Genomic DNA, 19,705 nt, shown 5'->3' on the forward strand with positions numbered 1-19,705 from the left:
AAGATTGAAGTCGAGCTCACCCTTAAAATAGATAAAAAGCAGTCATAAAACCGGATTTATACTTTTCCGTAACTGATCACACTTTTAACATTTTTTTCTTATTTTTCCAGGTTAGGCCGACTGGTCAGTTACAGTACAACAATCCAAATGTCTATACATTTATATAAATTGAAATCGTTGTTCAACGATATAAATAATAAATCTTGTTTGATTTACAAATTTAAACATTTTTATAAGTCGTAGTCACATGATCAGAATACGTCATTTCCAAAACAAAAATGGCATCTGTTTGTTGACAAACATAAACAGCAATTTACTGGGTCAAATCAAGCAATATGGATAACCCTATGGTACTCAATGGAGATAGTTTAAATAGACACAGTGAACAAATATTGAAAAACATTCTAAGTCCGATTGAACCTTTTGTAATGCAAATTCAAAGTCTACTTGTGTGGGAAAGTCCAAGAAGAAGTGCAGTGTTATTTATTATTATTCATGCTATATTTTGGTAAGAACTGACTTAACAATAGCATTTGGCATGAACTGATATGTGGCTTTCAAAATGAAGAAGCCAAGGATTGCAAATAATTTGAAGCTAGGTGTTTCATTTGGTAAACAACATGAATAACAGAGGACGTTAAAATGCATCATGCAATGCGAGGTCAAACAGGACAAAATTCCAATTTCTAGAGTCTGTACAATAGCCACATTCATGGTTGCCTTTGTTCTGTTGGTTCTTTTACCTGTTCAACCTTGGAAAATTTACCTAAATTTATATTTGCTCTCATTAATTTGTTATGTTACGTTTTATTTTAAACAGGTATTATCATGATTATCCATAAGGTCCATTTGCTCCCAAAACATTTGCATCCTGCCTGTTTGCCCCTTAGGTCTGTTTGCACCCTATTCTTATTCAAATTCTAGTTGAACAAGTGGATGATTTTCATATGGGTGTATTTATGTATTTCCTTAAATATAATTCGTGAATTTTTATCATGTTCAAAAGAAATTATTTTTGTGATTAGATGATTTAAAATTATTATTGATATTTACAAAGTTTATTTGGTTACTTTAGTGAAAGTAAATTAAAAGACCGTAGTTAGCTTGGTTATGTTGATAGGAGTAGAACCAATAAACAGATATAGATTGTAATTGAAAAAATGAAAGACAATTATTTTTGACACTGGTTAACATTTTGCGACAGGTTTGTCCTTTGATAGCTCTTTGGAATCGTCTGCCTTTTGATTACAAGTCTAAGCTTAGGTACAAATGTACCAAGGAGTTATATAGTCTTACCAAACTAATACTTGTACAGATGAATAATACTGAGTCTTTGATATAATTTTGTAGGTTTTTTACAGTATTTGGTGGCAGAATTTATTTTCTTATCAGTACAGGATTGATAATTTCATATTTTGTACGGACTTGGAAGAGAAAGATATGGCCAGAGATTAGAGGTACCTATATATATTCAGATATAAACATGATAAAGCAGACATGTTAAATAATTGTAACCCTAAATTTACATGTACATGTTGAGCTGAAACAATATGCATACCTAATATATACAGTTCAACTGTGAATTCAAAGTCAAAACTTTATTTTTTATTGTTTGATTTCTTGATTCTTGATAAATCCAAACAATTAAGCTTCCCAGCTTTAAGTTGTCAAAATATACATTTGACAATCAAATAAACATCCTGACTACACACATATTGTAATCAGCTTTCAATCAGTATTAACATGATTAATAATTAAGTTAAGGATGTCAATTTGGGGAAGAATTACAAGTATCTATTGCTCATTGGTTTTACTGCACAATGCTTAAGTTATATAATTATATATATATCAGCACTCAGATAACATATTTTCAAATTGTTGTGGGTCATTGCATGTGAATAGTCTAAAGGCTGTCCAAGGAACTACATATAAATTAAATAGCTTATAACTACATGTACATGTCCCACTGCAATTGGCACAGCCTCCTGTTAAATATTAAGACACCAAACTCAATTAATTTTCCATGTTTTTTTTTCAGTTCCACCAAAAGAGCCTGAGGACCCAGACAGGTTTGTACACTATTGGTGGAGTTACACATTTACACAAATGTCAAATTAAAAAAAAATGAAGATCAATATTTGTAGTTTTATCACAATAAGTACAATGACTAAGGAATACTTGCATTTTTTTTGTAGTTTAAATTTTGAATGACAACATCCATAATCTATAAAAATAACAAATTGCACATGAAAGGACTGGTTGAGAATGAATTTCGTAACTGGGCACATTCAATTTTTAAACATGAGCCTGTACTTGTTTGTCTGAGATTGTTCTGACATCTTACAGACTTTTGTAAAAAATTACTGTTAATCCATTGAGGTTTATGTAGCTTAATTCTGAATTCTAATATATGTAACAACACAAATGATGTCAATGAATTGTATAATATAGGTAAGAGTGACCTACTTTTCATTTGAAGCTGCACGCTAATTTCAATAGTCTAAATGTTGCTTTCTTTACCTTTACATTTTTCTTAAGGGATTTTTTTCTGAGCTTTCAGTCTGTCGGTATCAATGCGAATTATTTAATCAGTTGTCAAAATATGTACAAATGTATAGGGTTAAATGATATTCAGAATATTCAGGTAATATATTACCTCTACAATGTACATTGAATAGGATTTTATTGTTCATGTATATCATGTATATGTTTTTATATTCAGTGAAAATATAAAAAAAGAGATGTGGTAAGATTGCCAATGATACAACTCTCTACAAAAGACCAAATGACACATAAATCAACAACTATAGGTAACCATAAGGCCTTCAATAGTGAGTAAAGTCCATACCGCATAGTGAGCTTTAAAAGGCCCCAACATGACCTATGTAAAATAGTTCAAACGAAAAAAAACTAATGGCCTAATCTGTGTACCAAAAAATGAATGAAAAACAAGTATATTACACATCAACAAATGACATATAATGTTCAAATGTTTGTCAACATCTAAATTCATAGTAAAGTTTTACTTACTCAACTATTGATTGACTGTCACAGTGTTTTATATTTTTTAGCTGGACACCTGTTCACCCTCGTTTACTGAGTGTGCCAGAAATATGTAAATATCTTGCTCAAATATGGTGCTCTTTTGCTAAAGTTGTAAATAGTTGCCTGTCTTTTAGAAGAAATTACAGATTTTTGGTAAGTTGTTTCATTTGATATTACATGTATAACTTTTGAACCTAATAGTTGCCATTAAAATCTTTTAGTAAAAAATATATTAAATGGTCCAGTTGTCATCAGAAATATATTTTCATAATTCTGTTGAAATTCTGGCTCCAGAAAGTATATTTAAGTTTCACACATTTTGAAAAAGCCACAAACACATTTTCTTCTTGAAATATTCAGCACACAGCATTTATTGAGTTGAATTAAATTAAAGTCATGAAATTTCAAATTTAAAAAAAATTTAAATATGTTTTATATACTTGAATGTCTAAATTTTACTTAAGAAAGCAAGTGTACATGGACTTTCTGGTAAAAGAAAATCTCTCATCTTATGATATCAAAATCTTCAGAAATGTACAGCTATTGAATTGTTGTCTTCCCTTACTCTAAGAGGACATTTAGTAGACGTTCATGCATTTGTTCAATAATATCTTGAAAATAAAATTTCAAAAAACTTGTTTCATAGGACTTTAAGTAAATCACATAATTAAAGCACACAGTCAAAGGTGGAATTACAATCACAACATTGCTATAATGTATATATATATATATCAGTATAATTGATTTTAAAAGTTGTTGTTAATTTTTAGTACGTCCAATGGGCAATAAACCAATTAACAGCCTTTTGGTTTTGTGAAAAAAAAAGTTTGAGGAAATTTGAAGTAGTATCTGTGATTCGCGGTGTCACACCGCTATACACTGAAATCGGTGAAAAGAGTTTGAAGTCACTCCCACTCTGCATGCACTGTACATGTAAGGCAACAACTTTTACCTCCAAAATAGATCACTTACTATGTGAATATAATGTGATGGGCCAACAACATACCAACTTTTAGTACTACATTTTTTGTATCATAACTTTAAAAAAAAAAAAGAATGGTGATTTGGGTTCCTTCAAATTGTTTAATACATGTATATAATATTATAAGTGATCTTCTTTACATCTATATTATGCCCTGAAAAAAATCCCATGCACAGCATAATAATGATGTATTTTAACCCCAATGCTATAATAAAAAAATGATGCTTATTTCTTGTTACAGTTTTGTATTGTAAGCTGTATTTTCTTCATATCACTGGCTGTACTGGGCCATTATATACCAGGATTGATGTTGTCTTATATAACTGGTAAGTTGGAATAGCTCTGTCAGAAATGACCCCTATTTTAACTACTTATATGTGTAGGTGGCCCTGTATTATTTTTGAAGTATTCATTCTTTGAGAATTCTAAGATTATCAAATTTTCACATCCATATGAAATATGTCTTTTTAATGTGTATTTTGTTAAGTGTGAAAATAAGAAGATGTGGTATGATAGCCAGTGAGACAACTCCTCACCAAAGACCAAATGGCATAGAATCTAAAAACATCTACAAAATCTTGATAATTGTTTCTATTCAAAAACATCAATAATTTCATTGTCAATAAAGTTAAAAATATAATGAAATATTATTACAAACTGATATTCATATTTAGTTATTTGTTTAAGTTACTGAATCAAATTGGGCAAAGAGAAAAAATAGAAATATATTTTTTTTTTTATTATAGTGTACAAAAATATTACATACACAATAAAATACACCGACCCATTGGGTCTATAAGTCACTTTCAAATAATAAAACATAATTCTTTTATCACGGATTTCAAACAAATTGTCTACAATGCTGACGGTTACAATCAGTTTTATTTAATATACAATAATGAACCTACAGTCCATGTCAATGAGTGACAAATCTTTCTCATGACATTGTTTATCTCTTGATTGACTTCTCTTAGGTTTTGCTAATTTGCAGAATTCATAAGATTACCTTTTTGGAATAAAGTTCAAATCAATGCTATCTTACATATCAAATACCAAAGTCATATTTATAACATAAACAATAAGTATTGCCAAGTTACTATTTGATATTTGACTTTCCAATAGACAATTGTAGCATATTTTAATTGATAATAATTAATTATTTTCTATTTTAGTGATTAGTTTTATGTTGTGGCCATGTGTTTTATATCATAACCTTCTACAAAGATTCTACCTCAAGTTTGAACCATTGTTCATGAAACTAGACTACTCACTAAAACTCAAGTCTAAGTGGTCATTTAAAGGTGAGAGTTAATCCTTTTTAAGCTTACCTGGTCTAAGGGTTTAGTATAACCTTTGACCTTCACTTGGAACCTACTATCAGTCATCTTTCAAAAACTGTTTGTCTATATACCATGTATACCATTATATTTTTTTTAACAATCATGTTAAATGACACATTGTCATAAGTTCCATGAGTACCAAATGTCCTATATGAAAATTAATAGATGAGACAAATATCAACCAAAGTTCAAATGAAGTGAATATATGCAATTATAGGCGACTGTATGGCCTTCAACAATGGGAAAAACCCATACCATATGGTCGGATATAAAAGGCCTCTACATGAAAAATATGAAACAATCCAATTGAGAAAACTAATGGCTTAATTTGTAACAAAATAATTTAAGAAAACCAAATATGACTGACATGAACCAACGACTACCACTGAACTACAGGCTCCTGACTTGGAACAGGCACAAAAAAACGTGACTGAGTTAAACATGCTTGTGAGTGCTAACCACTCCCCCCTAAACTGGGATAGAGGTGTAACAGTTCCACATTAGAACAAACTATAAAAATCAGTTGAAAAAGGTTCAGCTCATCAGATAGATACAAATAGAAATTCATCTAACAAAAACATGAATTGGACATGGATGAGTACTTATATATCCAAAAAACTAAACATCATAAGTACAGATCTGAGTACTTGCAGTTACTGACAGCTGGTTCAAAGCCAATAACAACTGATACAAATGTTGACAATTTTGTCAAATTAAACCAAACAAATAAGAAAGTTTGTAATACCACTATTTGGTATTTGGATTATGCCCCATAATTGGAGAGTATGATTATACTCATATAGAGAATGAGAAGAGATATACTTCAATATTGCTATTTAACAAAAATTTCCTTTGATCTGACTCACTCAGACTGATTACTTCCTTTCTCAGCACAGCAGAGTGATATGAAAAATAATCGCTAGAAACTAAGGGCACATGTGCCCTTTGTCCAAGAAATTAACAACTTTGTCATAGGTAAAATAGCAATAAACAGATTATCCTTGGTCTCACAAATCAATTGCTATTCTCACTTTTGCCAGAGCGGCTCAAGCGTGAAAATTAATCTCGCTTAGAAGACCAAAGATAATATATAAATAAGTAACAGCAAATGGCTTGAAATCAGTAGATTATCCAAAAAAAGTAAAGGAGAATGAAAACAGTGACAATTGTTTGGGTGTAATGAGTCAAGAATCAGGTAAGGGATTAAGGCATTGAGCGCTTAGGTAGAGGAATTACTAGCAAGCATAAATAAATAATAAGATTATTTCATGGTTAAATCTGAATGAGATGATTAAGATATCAGAACATAAGCTTCTATAAAAAAATACTACCACATAAGCCTTCATCATTAACATTAATAACTTTTTTACAGGAAAGAAATCTCGAACTGGTGATGCAAGTCTTAATTCTTTTGACGAAGACAATGGCAATACAGACACAGATTCTGATGATTTTTGTCCCTCACTGGACCCTGAAGCTACTGCTGCCCTTGCTAGAGCCATTACTGACAGTGAAGATGAGAGTAATGGATCCCCATCAATTAACACACCCATGTTGTCTAAAGAACATTCATTTAGTGATGGTAATTATTTAAATTTAATATTTGATGTTGTGGGTTTTAATAGAAAAAGAACATAAAAAAAGCAAAACTATTTATTCTGATGACATAAAGTGATTGAACTATGTTTTCTAAATATCAAAATGAATGATAATTTATCAACATAATATTGATACACCTTGGTAATTTTTCCAGAGGATATTTTATACATTCTCTCTTTTAATTAATGTCTGAACTCATCTTTTTCCAGATTACTATTGTAAGAAAAGATTAGGTTTGCCAAGATATTGTCAAAACTTTTAAGAGAAACGTATTCCATCACAGAATATTCAAATTTGTTATACAGCATATATTTCTTGACTTAAAACAGTTAAATTTGAAATTTGTATGAATTTTTCAAAATCTTTGTTTTGCACTATGGCTTTTTATTTTTCAGGAATATTAATACATGTATTAGTCCTGTGCCTCCAGATCTGGGTTAGTTATTCAGGGTCTGGGGAATCCCTGCTCATTTTTAACTCACCTGGCCAAATGGGCCAAGTGAGCTTTTCTCATCACTTGGCGTCTGTCGTCCGTTGTCTGTCGTCCGTCGTCGTTAACTTTTACAAAAATCTTCTCCTCTGAAACTACTGGGCCAAATTCAATCAAACTTGGCCACAATCATCATTGGGGCATCTAGTTTAAGAAATGTGTCCGATGACCTGGCCAACCAACCAAGATGGCCGCCATGGCTAAGATTACAACATAGGGGTAAAATGTAGATTTTTTGCGTATAACTCTGAAACCAAAGCATTTAGAGCAAATCTGACATGTGGGTTAAATTGTTCATCAAGTCAATATCTATTTGCCTTAAAATTTTCGGATGAATTGGACAACTGGTTGTTGGGCTGCTGCCCCCCAATTGGTAATTTTTAAAGCAATTTTGCCATTTTTGGTTATTATCTTGAATATTATTATAGGTAGAGATAAACTGTAAACAGCAATAATGTTTAGCAACGTAAGATCTACAAATAAGTCATGGTCAATTGACTCCTTAAGGAGTTTGCCCTTTATAGTCAATTTTTAACAATTTTCATTCATTTGGTAAATTTTTGTAAATTTTTACCAAATATTTTCCTCTGTAACGAAAGAGCCAAGTTTATTGTAGATAGAGAAAATTATAAGTAGCAAGAATGTCCAGTAAGATCTACAATCACATCACCATCACCAAAACACAATTTTTTCATGAATCCATCTGTGTAATTTGTTTAATATGCACATAGACCAAGGTGAGTGACGCAGGCTCTTAAGAGCCTCTGGTTTTGTTACTGCAGGACACAAAAAGATGTTTCTGTATATCATAGGGGCTCTGGCAATCATTTTAAACACATTAACTTGTTAAATATATAGATATCATGACACCAAAATGCCTGCACTGTAGCTGTCCCGCTAGACCACATGACCACCTGGGCTTCACTATATATATGTATATATATAGATTGAAATTTCACTTTAAAACTTGGTATCTTAAAGTTTTAAGTTTGTGCCCTAAAAAGTTTTTCTCTTTAGTAGAAACAACTTTGCTTACTAGATTACTTGACTTCTATATTTTCTGCATTATTATTGGATATATATACAGGGATCATCAATAAATGTTGGGTTGGGATGGCATAGATTGGCTGTTTCAACTTTAAACTTGCTATTGATTTTCAAACTTTTTATAATGACTATGTAGCACATTTTTTTTCAGATCATGATGAGGATTTTACACCAGATCTAGGCAATCTACCTTCAATTGGTTATTTAGATGACACAGACGATGAAATTTTAGAAACGCCACTTCCTAAATATAAAAATACAGACAATAACTCAAATGGACATGATACAATGAAGTTTCATCCATCTCATTTCGGGGATAGTTCTGAAGATGAAGATGAGACTTTGACCAGAGATCTGAAGTTTCCTGACATTCATGAAGTACAATCACCTGAACCTAGTCAACCTGTTGCTCAGCAACAGGATGCAGGTATGGCTTTAATTGCCTCAACGATCGTGTCACAAACATTCTCCTCCATGATGCATTCAGCAATGTCAGGTTTTAATAAAATGGCAGCAACATCTTCAAGTGGCAGCAAATCAAGTAATGTGACATATGTGAAAGACGAATCGGACATAAATATACTTTCAGGAGACCAAATTGACTCATCACCAAGACGTCAGTCATCTGACAGTGATGTTGATGACATTGCAGATGAATTTGAATTTCTAGACCAGTATGATGTAGAGGACACAGATAAGACTCAATAACTTAGCATGCAGTTTTCTTTTTGTGGATCACTCATCTTCAATGCTTTAAGTTTTATGTAACAAACAGTATTCTAAAAAAATACTGTTGCAAGATAAAATTGTGATTTTAAATTATCAAACATTTTTATACATTTATTTACATTGGGTTAGGGAGTACATGTTATGCCATCACTAGGCAGCCTTATCATTTAAAAAAAACTTTGATTATAATTGCTGGCCAATTTTGACTTTACATGGAATTAATAGAGATACTGTCTTACTTAAATATAATATATAGGATTTTTGTAAGGGAAAATTATTATTAGATCTTTAAAACACATATCAAATTGAAAATTACTATTAGATCTTTAAAACACAAATCAAATTTAAGTACAAATAAGCTTTTTGAATTTGTAATGTCTATTGTCTTAAGTGTCATTAATACTAATTTAGTACCTTTTATTTTTATATCAAAGGATCTCCCACACATAACAACAACCAAAAGAATGATTGATATATTGTAACATATTAAATTAAGATTCAAGCTTTAAGGTAAAGCATATTAGCCTACTATTCCAAGTAGTTCACAAGTTAATGGATGTTTTAGTGGTCTTTTATGGTCATATATCTGTGTTTCCAAACTTTAATATTTCTTAGATTATTGTATTACATTTGTAGTTGTAAAACTATTAGCAAATGAAAGTTGTTGATTATTAGGTAACAGCTTGATGTTGAATTGAACAATTGTTTGTTCTAGAACAAATGTAGTGAATCTGTCACACTTGAAAATTTCATTGAACATTATAATTTGTTGTTTTCAATTTTACTGAAATGATTGTTGTATGTTATGTTGAAGCATACAGAGGTTGTTTATACATGTATAACATATGTTTATGAATGAAACTGGTCAATGAGTTAACAATCTGTTACATTTAAATGCATGATTATATTAATTATAATGCAATTATTTGGTATTAATGGTTCTGATTGGATGACAATCGGGGTACAATTCTCAGTCTACCAGTCTTAAACTAAGGGATGGCATCATTTTAGATAGCAGAATGTATTGACATGGTATTTCTCCAATAATAAGCAACTTAGAATTCTTCTTTTTATATAATTTGAATTACATTAAGAGGTGGACAGGAAGCCAGATAACACTATGCGTCACTGAGATGCATTGCCAGATACACTCAATTTGGAACAGTAAAACTGGACATTCAGAAAGTTTCAAATACAGTTATCTCTTAATAGTCTTTTTATTGGAGAAATTGCCCTTTAAAGATAGTGTTTTACTCGTTATTGTGATTCCCTTTCAACTTAGAATTTTTAATGGATTGCTAAACAATGTAACAACAAAAGTAACCAACAATATATTAAAAGTTCTACAACAATTGTTATCATTAACTGACTCACATAGGAGTTGTTGACCTTAATTGTTATATGTTTTTCCTTTTTGACTATAATCTTGAAATCTATCATCGATAGACAGAACCTGTAAGCAGCAAAAGTGATCAGTTACAATTATACAAGATCTACAAAAGTGCTACCTTGATTGAAACCATTATTTGACTTATTACATTAGCTTATTATCATTTTTGCTATGTGAGCATTTCAAACTCTAAGGGACTTATAGTTGTTGATTGTTAACTCATAAATTTGAAACAAATTATTCTTTAATGAAGCAAGCTTACAGTAATTTTTAAAAACATCATCAAAGGGAATGCACTGACTTTTTGCTTGTGTATTTGATATAAATTAACAAGATCTATTGTACATTGCACTATTTTTATTGTTTTAAATGTTGATTCATTTAGATCCTAGATATATATATATATATTTCTAATTTATTCCTTTGTTTTTGTCTTTTTATTTTAAATATTGCTACATGTATGTACAATGCAAACAAGCGACAGGTGCTATTATTATTGTTATAAACTGCATTGAAGGACAAATTTCATGGTCAAGTTGTTTATTTTTTGTGCAGAATTTACAAGTGGATTTGTTATAAATAACCCATTGTCAAATAACATTGTTTTTTTGTAATATTAATTTCACTTTTAAACATTGAGATCAAAGTAAGTTATATGAAAAATTAACAGTAGTACTACCCTGACCCCTGATATATTTGCTTAAATATTCTGTATATACCCTATTCTTTACTTTTCAACCACAATTTCAATAAGTGAGGGTGGTTTATTTTGTATTTGAAGATTGTGAGGCAAAAGTAAGAGAACATCTTTTCATATATTTTAATGAAGATTTTATCATTTTACTTCTCTTATAAATATTTGATAACTGTTCAAAACAGCATGGTGACTTTATAGAGTTAGCTCTTCTGTAAGTCTTTAGTGAATAGATGTTTTTTTAGCATTTATAAATACACCTTTATTTTATCAAGAATGAATTTGATTGATAACAAAAATGAAATAGATATGTAAAGTCATAGGGATAAAAAAAAAAACATCCAGCTACTTACTTACCTGATTTCCAGAAAAGTGACAACTCTTTGTAAACCTTTTGAAAATTGTCTTTTTATACAGATGTTTAAGCATGATCACACAAGCTTTTTTTGCACTGAATAGTCTTGTTTTAAAGTTAACTTGCAATAGTTCAACTTATATGTGTACTGAAATGTGTCAATGTAAGGTGATTATTGAGAAAACATTCAGTTTAAGAGCAAATAGGTTACTGGTAATACATGTTATATTTTGCCATCATTTTCCTTTGTTAAGGTCATGCAGTTGTGCGTCAATTTTTAACTTCCACAAATTGCTTTGAAATATGAAACCGAACTAAAAATCATAAAGTTTGACTTTCTTCAACAAAGTAAAAACATTACCTTTCTTCCAACATATGCTAAATTTTACTAAAGTATAGCTCAGTATGAAACATATTTATTGGGATTTGCAGAATTTTTTAGCTGCGATGATGTGACTTTTTATCAATTTTTTAGCAATGCCAATTTGTGTTTAATTTTTATGTAGCTATACAGACTATTGTGATATGTTTTTTGTTTGTTATTTTGCCTAATATATATATATAGTTGCTATGGTGGTTACTTTGTTGTGTACAGTGATTTTAACACAAGTATGTACTCTATACATATTAATAAAGAATTATTTATAGATTGATGCTCATAACATAAGTGTGTACTTGTTCCTCATGCCTTCTGTCCACTATAAACAGGTGTTTTTTTTAATTTCTTCCACTCATATTAGAATCTATAAAGTTTTGTATCTGATTTAGTAGAGTATTTTAAGATTCTGATTCCTGTCACTCTCATTGTCTAAGAAGTAACAGGTTGATAGAAAAGAGTACTATTATTAGATATAACCCAGATATGATCACTACAAGTTTGTCTTGATGTCATATTTACCTAATAAGGCATATTAACCTAATAAACCTTGTAAAATAAAAGAACTTATTATTGAGGTTGACTTTAATCAAGTGTAAAAAGGAGAAAAATATAGGTCATAATGTCAAAACAAAATTGATTCAAAATCAATGTCTAAAACTAAACATAATGGTAAATCAATGATCAGAGAGGCTAATTTTTATTTTATTTTTTTTGGGGGGGGAGGGGAGTAGGTTGGTTGGGGTAGGGTTGGAGGATGCTATACTCCCTAACATGTGTCACTCCATACTAAAACATATTTCATTATAGCACTTTGGATCATTATTATACTTCTGGAAACTAAGTTTTGTGGATTTCTTAAGTTTACATGAACCATGAATTTTGAAAATGAATAACACAGTACTTAATTTCTGTATGATTGAATGAATTCTTTGACAAAACCATGAAATGAAATAGCCTCAATCCACATTTATAATTTATCCACATTATCTTATATCTAAACTAGAACATAAAACAATCCCAGTCAACAGAGTATAAGATAGTGATCCAAGTAACCTTCTTTAAATGGTTGGCTTCTTTTAGAAAATACATTCTTATACTAAGTTATATGGTAATAGTTTTCTAGGTGTAGAGAACTGAAGTTGGAGGTAAAACTGTATGTCAGAAATAAAGGATAAAGCAGACTCTTGGAATATTGGTTATACACATGTATCTCTTTAACCTAACCTGTTCAGCACCTTCAATCCCAAAGATATATTACCAAGTGAAATATAAGGCTGTTCATTTGTTGATCTTTGTTTTTAAAAGTAAAAAAAAATTTTTTAATATATATATAAGTCCTAATTCTCATGCAAAATTATGCAGACCAAAATGATCATACAATAACTTTTTGTCAAACATTTTTATAGATGTAAAATACACTTATGTTTCATTACCGGTAGTCCAAAAATGGTCAAGTCCCATAACTGCTGTCAGTATTGTCAAATCTAAATGATGGTTCAGTATGTTCAACTATACATGCATTCTTACCAAGTATGAGAGTTTTCTTTCAATTTGTCTTAGGAGAGTTTGGTTCACAATGTGTAATTCTGTCATAAAAGAGAAAAAAATGGCCAAAGTCTTTTAACTCCTGTAAAAATTGACAAATCAAAATGGCAGTATAGGTTTTCTAGCCTCTGACTTTTTTTGTCACAGAAAATCCAACATAGGGATAGTGATCCAGCAGCAGTGTTAACTGATTTCTTAAAAGCTTTCAATTTTAGAATGTAGAAAACCTGGATGCTACATACTTTGTATATAGATGCCTTATGTTAGGAAGTTTCTGTCTGTCACATGTCCAGTGTTTTTGACCTCATTTTCATGGTTCAGTGACTACTTTGTTGTGTACAGTGATTTTAACAAACTAGCTAAGGACATTTTTACCACATGGTAGATTGTGTTTTGTCATAATGTCGTCTAATCTTTTAATTGCCAAACGTGACTGTTTTGCCGAGTGTGAACTCGCATTACTATAAGACGTGGTACGGTACTTATCCATCCCAAATTCATGTATTTAGTTTAAATGTTTAATGTTATATTTGTAATTCTCATCGGATTTTGTCAAATGTGTTGACGTCTTTTCTATTATATTTATGTGTTATGGTAAAGAAAATTAATCACCGCCTTCATTTATCAGATTTGATTTCGTTCAAAGAAATCAGTACGATATTTTACGTTTGAAGTTAGATTTATAGCAAACCGGACATAGTTTTATAATATAGTAAATTGCTACCTCAGTTTTATATAAATAAGAATTAAAATATGCTTTGTTATTAAATGCAATATCAGTATTTAGTTCAAATATATAATCTTAAATTAATCCTAATTCTATCTTATTCATTCTTATGTGACGTCATTTTTCATTTTTTGATGCTCTGTTTTACTAATTCAAATGACGTCATTTTTTCGTCATTTTTCAGTTTCAAATAGGACGTCACTTGGCGTAGAGGTTTAAACGTATTCGGATGTGTCTACTTTTGTGTTTCAAATGTCTGGTTATGTAAATGTATTTCAGTTGTTTCCTGTAATTAGTGACTGTTTTGCCGAGTGTGAACTCGCATTACTATAAGACGTGGTACGGTACTTATCCATCCCAAATTCATGTATTTAGTTTAAATGTTTAATGTTATATTTGTAATTCTCATCGGATTTTGTCAAATGTGTTGACGTCTTTTCTATTATATTTATGTGTTATGGTAAAGAAAATTAATCACCGCCTTCATTTATCAGATTTGATTTCGTTCAAAGAAATCAGTACGATATTTTACGTTTGAAGTTAGATTTATAGCAAACCGGACATAGTTTTATAATATAGTAAATTGCTACCTCAGTTTTATATAAATAAGAATTAAAATATGCTTTGTTATTAAATGCAATATCAGTATTTAGTTCAAATATATAATCTTAAATTAATCCTAATTCTATCTTATTCATTCTTATGTGACGTCATTTTTCATTTTTTGATGCTCTGTTTTACTAATTCAAATGACGTCATTTTTTCGTCATTTTTCAGTTTCAAATAGGACGTCACTTGGCGTAGAGGTTTAAACGTATTCGGATGTGTCTACTTTTGTGTTTCAAATGTCTGGTTATGTAAATGTATTTCAGTTGTTTCCTGTAATTAGTTAATACTTCAGCTTTATCATGTACATCTTTTGAATATTCATTTTATTAAATTTACTGTTTGCAAAAGTATAAATTACTCTAAATTATAGGGATTTTCTGGTAACTTAACAGAAAACCCTTGCCGTTTTTGGCACAACCGTTTTGATCTTTTGGTCCTCGATGCTGTTCAACTTTGTACTCGTTTCGGCTTTCAAACTTTTGTATCTGTGCGTCACACATAGGTCTTGTGTGGACAAAATACACTTCTGGCGTATTAAAATTTTGAACTTGTTGCCTTTTGTTGGCTGTTGTTCGTGTGATTCTTTGTCAATTGTGTTCTCCAATTTATTTATATTGTAGTCCTGTGTTGTCATTTTGATGTTATATTTCACATGGCCATAAAAGTGCGAGGTTTGGCATGCCACAAAACCAGGTTCAACCCACCATTTTTTCCTTTAAAAATGCCCTGTACCAAGTCAGGAATATGGTCATTGTTATATTATAGTTCATTTCTGTGTGTATTACATTATAACGTTGTGTCGTTTGTTTTCTCTTATTTTTGAGTGTAAATTCACATTGCGATAAGACGTGTCACGGTACTTGTCTATCCCAAATTTATGTATTTGGTTTTGATGTTATATATATTATTCTCGTGGGATTTTGTCTATGTGTGTTACATTTTAGTGTTATGTCGTTGTTCTCCTCTTATATTTAATGCGTTTCCCTTGGTTTTAGTTTGTTATCCCGATTTTGTTTTTTGTCCATGGATTTATGAGTTTTGAACAGCGGTATACTACTGTTGCCTTATTTAACACAAGTATGTACTCTATACATATTAATAAAGAATTATTTATAGATTGATGCTCATAACATAAGTGTGTACTTGTTCCTCATGCCTTCTGTCCACTATAAACAGGTGTTTTTTTTTAATTTCTTCCACTCATATTAGAATCTATAAAGTTTTGTATCTGATTTAGTAGAGTATTTTAAGATTCTGATTCCTGTCACTCTCATTGTCTAAGAAGTAACAGGTTGATAGAAAAGAGTACTATTATTAGATATAACCCAGATATGATCACTACAAGTTTGTCTTGATGTCATATTTACCTAATAAGGCATATTAACCTAATAAACCTTGTAAAATAAAAGAACTTATTATTGAGGTTGACTTTAATCAAGTGTAAAAAGGAGAAAAATATAGGTCATAATGTCAAAACAAAATTGATTCAAAATCAATGTCTAAAACTAAACATAATGGTAAATCAATGATTAGAGAGGCTAATTTTTTTTTTTTTTTTTTTGGGGGGGGAGGGGAGTAGGTTGGTTGGGGTAGGGTTGGAGGATGCTATACTCCCTAACATGTGTCACTCCATACTAAAACATATTTCATTATAGCACTTTGGATCATTATTATACTTCTGGAAACTAAGTTTTGTGGATTTCTTAAGTTTACATGAACCATGAATTTTGAAAATGAATAACACAGTACTTAATTTCTGTATGATTGAATGAATTCTTTGACAAAACCATGAAATGAAATAGCCTCAATCCACATTTATAATTTATCCACATTATCTTATATCTAAACTAGAACATAAAACAATCCCAGTCAACAGAGTATAAGATAGTGATCCAAGTAACCTTCTTTAAATGGTTGGCTTCTTTTAGAAAATACATTCTTATACTAAGTTATATGGTAATAGTTTTCTAGGTGTAGAGAACTGAAGTTGGAGGTAAAACTGTATGTCAGAAATAAAGGATAAAGCAGACTCTTGGAATATTGGTTATACACATGTATCTCTTTAACCTAACCTGTTCAGAACCTTCAATCCCAAAGATATATTACCAAGTGAAATATAAGGCTGTTCATTTGTTGATCTTTGTTTTTAAAAGTAAAAAAAAAATTTTTTAATATATATATAAGTCCTAATTCTCATGCAAAATTATGCAGACCAAAATGATCATACAATAACTTTTTGTCAAACATTTTTATAGATGTAAAATACACTTATGTTTCATTACCGGTAGTCCAAAAATAGTCAAGTCCCATAACTGCTGTGAGTATTGTCAAATCTAAATGATGGTTCAGTATGTTCAACTATACATGCATTCTTACCAAGTATGAGAGTTTTCTTTCAATTTGTCTTAGGAGAGTTTGGTTCACAATGTGTAATTCTGTCATAAAAGAGAAAAAAATGGCCAAAGTCTTTTAACTCCTGTAAAAATTGACAAATCAAAATGGCAGTATAGGTTTTCTAGCCTCTGACTTTTTTTGTCACAGAAAATCCAACATAGGGATAGTGATCCAGCAGCAGTGTTAACTGATTTCTTAAAAGCTTTCAATTTTAGAATGTAGAAAACCTGGATGCTACATACTTTGTATATAGATGCCTTATGTTAGGAAGTTTCTGTCTGTCACATGTCCAGTGTTTTTGACCTCATTTTCATGGTTCAGTGACTATACTTAAAAACAATTTTTTTTTTTTTTTTTAATGTTAATTTTATCTCTTATTATGAGTAACAGGATTACTGCATTTAGTATATTGATACCTTGCAAGGTCCTTATGACCGTCAGATAGCTTTCACTTGACCACAACCTTATTTCATGGATCAATGAACATGGTTTAGTTTTGGTGATCAAGTCCATATATCAGATACTATAAGCAATAGGTCTAGTATATTTGGTGTATGGAATGATTGTAAGTTTTACATGTCCAACTGACAGGTGTCATCAGACCTTGAGCTCTTTTTCATAGTTCAATGGTCAATGTTAAGTTTTGTTGTACAGGTCAGTCGTACGGGTTTTATTAGACTTTGACCTAATTTTCACTGTTCATTGCTCAATGGTAAGTTTTTATACGATCTCAAACAAATTTTTGTGTCGTATAATGCTATTTTGTCGTCGTCTCCGTCGTCAGCGTTGGTGTCCGAAGACGCATTTAGTTTCCAGACAATAACTTTAGTTTAAGTAAATGAATCTCTAAAAAAAATTACCAGAAGGTTCAATACCACTAAACATTTAGGGGCATCGAGGCTATTTTAAAAATTACTTATAGAAGTAACTTTTCTAAATATTATTTTTATAGGTTTCCAATTATAAAGATTTTAATAGCTTTAACAAATTTACAGTCATCTGGTTATTTTTCCAATGAAATATAAAATCTAATCCTTCTGAAGCACTAATTAATTGCCTTTCTGACACACTTATCTTTCATATCAACACTTCTTTGTCAAAGATTGACCTCTCAGGACTATTAAAATGTCGTTTTCCTTGAAAATCTTGAAGGTAGACAGATATAAATAGATAAAACTTGTTAATTAATTAAGACTTGAAGTTATTTATAATTTGTAACCCAAAATAATTACACATGTTCATTAAATAAGTGTTATTACTATTCTTTCAAAGTTGTACAAAATAACTTATTCAAGTTATATTTTTGTCATTATTTTTTAGTAACCCTTTATGTCTATACTCCTCTCAAATCTAACAAAATCTTAATTTTATGATTTAAAATGATGTAAAATTCATGAAAACTTCATTTAGTCCATGTTTCTTTTGAAATTTAAAATAACTCTATTGAGTAATTTTATAATTTTTAAAAACAAAAATTACCTATATAAGTAACTATCAAAAGTTACTTGTTTAAGTAATGCCCCTGATTGCTAAAGGAAGAATGGGATAAATTTTGAGGGTTATGGTCCTAACAGTTTAGGAATTAGGGACCAAAAAGGGGCCCAAATAAACATCTATAACTTGTGTTTAAGTGTATAAATCTCTCTGAAGTTATACCACAAGTTTCCATACTACAAAAGGATGTTTATGGGGGGTTATGGCTCAAATCATTAAGGAATTAGGGGGGAAACAAGGGTTTTTCTGGTTAAAGTACATTTTAGACAATTTAAGCAGTGTAATGGAGTAATCCAATAAAAAATTAATGAATACTGTTATATATATGTTTGATTACTTGATTACCTCCCTTAACATTTAACTCATTTCAGATTTCAGAAATTAAAAAGAATTTTTCTTCAAATATTTTTTTTTGAGGGGATTAATATTCAACAGCACATCAGCAAAACAAAAATTTTAAGTTCATTAGATCATATTCATTCTGTGTCAGAAACCTTTGCTGAGTCAACTATTTAATCACAATCCAAATTCTGAGCTGTATCAAGCTTGAATGTCGTGTCCATACTTACCCCAACTGTTCAGGGGTTGACCTCTGCTCCTCTGGTTTATAACTATAAGCAATAGGTCAGCTACATTTATTCTATGGAAGTATTCTAAGCTGTTACGGTATATGTCTGCCTGACCTTGAACCTTGTTTCTTAGATACTACATGTATAAGCAATAGAAAACTGTATGTAATGCATAGATTGATTGTAAGGTGGGCATGTCTGCCTGACATGGTTCATCTGACCTTGACCTCATTTTCATGGTTCATTGTTCAGTGTTTATTTTTCTTGGTAAAGTCTGTTTCATAGAAACTATAAGCAATTGGTCACTATATTAAGTG

General features: G+C 30.5%; 1 protein-coding gene across 1 annotated transcript; it reads left to right on the top strand.

Annotated features, from left to right (window-relative positions):
• Positions 1 to 248: 248 nt before the first annotated feature.
• Positions 249 to 12,338, top strand: LOC139513239 (reticulophagy regulator 3-like). Its single transcript, XM_071301543.1, has 8 exons — positions 249 to 508; positions 1,351 to 1,457; positions 2,039 to 2,069; positions 3,072 to 3,198; positions 4,269 to 4,353; positions 5,200 to 5,328; positions 6,740 to 6,949; positions 8,655 to 12,338. Exons 1-8 carry the CDS (start codon positions 336 to 338, stop codon positions 9,209 to 9,211), a joined length of 1,419 nt encoding a protein of 472 aa, XP_071157644.1. The 5' UTR covers positions 249 to 335; the 3' UTR covers positions 9,212 to 12,338.
• The last annotated feature ends 7,367 nt before the right edge of the window (positions 12,339 to 19,705 follow it).

The sequence above is a fragment of the Mytilus edulis genome, chromosome 2 (assembly GCF_963676685.1).
Source record: "Mytilus edulis chromosome 2, xbMytEdul2.2, whole genome shotgun sequence".
Lineage (NCBI taxonomy): Eukaryota > Metazoa > Mollusca > Bivalvia > Mytilida > Mytilidae > Mytilus > Mytilus edulis.

Bases quoted from the DNA above. Each gene is read 5' to 3' on its own strand.
- LOC139513239 (XM_071301543.1), top strand. From the start codon at position 336: ATGGATAACCCTATGGTACTCAATGGAGATAGTTTAAATAGACACAGT. The intron at 509-1,350 runs GTAAGAACTGAC...ATAATTTTGTAG, and splicing joins ATTATTCATGCTATATTTTG to GTTTTTTACAGTATTTGGTG. The intron at 6,950-8,654 runs GTAATTATTTAA...ATTTTTTTTCAG, and splicing joins AGAACATTCATTTAGTGATG to ATCATGATGAGGATTTTACA.